The following is a 2245-nucleotide window of genomic DNA, read 5'->3' on the forward strand; positions in this document are numbered from 1 at the left end:
GGTTCCAGAGTTGAATCTAAGCTCAAAGTTCGTTGGGAATTAATGGAGTTCGTGATCGAGTCTCGAGTCGATAATTTGATCCCAAGTTAGGGGTTGGGACTCGAGTCGGGGTCGAAGTTAGGTCAGGATCGAGGTAGAAAATTAGGTCTCGGGTCAGGATTTGGATCTTGGGTCAGAGTCGGGGTCTTGAGTCAACAGGTTAGAGAGTTGAGTCCGATCTCATAGTATTTTCCAAATTATACCTAAAGGATCTTGAAATAAACATTTTCTTCTTATTAATTAAACACTAGAAAATAGGTAAGAAAATCACTTATTTCAATAAAAATATTTTCTGAAAATATTTTTCTTCGTTCGAATTTCCAAATACACCCATAATCTTTATAATATTGTTAGGGGTTACACGTGCGAGGCATGTGGCATAAAAACTAGTATCTACAAAAATTTAAACCAATCCAACTTATGCTGTTTTGCATCCCTTTTCAATTAGCTACATAGCTAAAATTTAATTAGTTAGAAGACTCAAATTCATTTATAGTACAATTTCATTAATACAAAGATCAGGAAATAATTGATTGAGAAAATTTGAACAACTGCAAAGATCTATTAATTAGACAGCAAATCTACACTAGGTTGCACAGATGGTTTTGTGCTTTCTAACTTAAAACATCTATCAAAATACAAGCCACTATGCATCGTCATTTTAGGCCTTGGCAGCGTTCTAAACCTATTTTCTTTAATGTTGTAGAGTTTACTATCAATAATAATCTCTCCATTGTTACCTTGTACTTGTACATACCCCATTATTTTGCACCAAACCCCCCCACCTGATAAATTGATAGTGTGTTCCTTTACCCATTCTTCATTTGTCCAATCCTTGACAAAGTATAGATCCATCCTTGACGATTCTTCTGAGTAGTAACTTAAACATAATTTTCCATTCAAATCAGCTAAATGGATATTCTCAAAGATTGAGATCTCCCCTATATATGGATTGTTGGGGCAACCAATGGAACTCAAGAATTCCTCACTTTCAATTTCCATTGAAATAACGCGCTTTTCCATCATACCTCCTATTCCTACCAACCAATGAATTACACCATTTACACATGTTGAATCTGCCTTGTAAGAAAACCATTCTTGGTGTGTCAGGGCTCTCCAAGAATTAGGAATTGGACCGCCATCTCTTAGTGTAAGAGTCTCAAATCGGAATTCTACAGGGCTACCTCCATAGTTAAAGTTGTAATCAGGACCAATTTTGGTACCATATAAATGGACAATCTTGTATGTATTGTTGGATGGGACATACGCGACATCGAAACTAACTGATGGATAACTTGAAATTGGTATGTCTATGATTTCTTTAGTTGTGGGATTACATACCTTGTGATTGAAAATGATGAGATTGGACGATGTGATAAAGGAGTGTTCAGGGGCGATAATATCCTCAAAACTGAACTCTTCCTGGATCTCGTTGTTGTCAACAGCGAGGTCCATAGTCGAAATAGTGATGGTTCGACTAATCATTTCCCAGCTGTCTGAATATTTAAAGTTAGATACTTTGACTAGACGTGATCGAGGACGATTCATGGATTTCATGTTGTAAAGTCTTCTGAAATGTGGACTAGAGATGGTTCTGTGCCATAACTTTGAAACAATTTGAAGTTGGTGAACATGTTTGAGTGAAAGCCTAGTGAATATATCCACCAAGACTTCACAAGGCAGAGCCATGATGTTGGAGCGCAATTCCATTGTATTGTCCATTCTTCAACTGCTCAGTTTGTGATATACAAGGGAGAAAGAAATCAAGATCTAAAGTGTTGATCACATCTTGATATAGTAATGAAGATGAGACTTTTGATTCTTAATTTATTAATTAGCTGCCACACACACGAGAGAGAGAGACCTGCTTAACTTAGTTTGCACTACCATAAATTTGTGATAACAACCTTCATTGACTTCAAATTAAGATATTGCCCAAGTACAACAACCAGCTAATAATGATGTGGCCTTCCAGGAAAGAAAAAAGAAAAGAAAAGGGGACAGCGTGACGCAGCCAGCCAGGAGAAGCTGATATATAATGCTCCATCCTGTCCAGAATAAATGAATTTTCTTTATCTATATCTATAATCTACTATTTATATCTATAATATATATATCTATATTTATAATATATTAAAAATGTAAGATTCTTAAAAAATTAATTTTAACTTTTTGTCACTCATCAAACTTCTTTGCAATATATAAA

General features: G+C 35.4%; 1 protein-coding gene across 1 annotated transcript; it reads right to left on the reverse strand.

Annotated features, from left to right (window-relative positions):
• Window positions 1–521: 521 nt before the first annotated feature.
• LOC107878265 (putative F-box protein At4g38870) lies at window positions 522–2044 on the reverse strand. Its single transcript, XM_016725186.2, has one exon. The coding sequence runs from the start codon at window positions 1759–1761 to the stop codon at window positions 604–606; it is 1158 nt and encodes a 385-aa protein (XP_016580672.2). The 5' UTR covers window positions 1762–2044; the 3' UTR covers window positions 522–603.
• Between the last annotated feature and the right edge of the window lie 201 nt (window positions 2045–2245).

This window comes from Capsicum annuum, chromosome 7, assembly GCF_002878395.1.
Source record: "Capsicum annuum cultivar UCD-10X-F1 chromosome 7, UCD10Xv1.1, whole genome shotgun sequence".
In the NCBI taxonomy this organism is placed as follows: domain Eukaryota; kingdom Viridiplantae; phylum Streptophyta; class Magnoliopsida; order Solanales; family Solanaceae; genus Capsicum; species Capsicum annuum.

Coding starts and splice junctions, on each gene's coding strand:
- LOC107878265 (XM_016725186.2), bottom strand. CDS start 1,761: ATGGACAATACAATGGAATTGCGCTCCAACATCATGGCTCTGCCTTGT.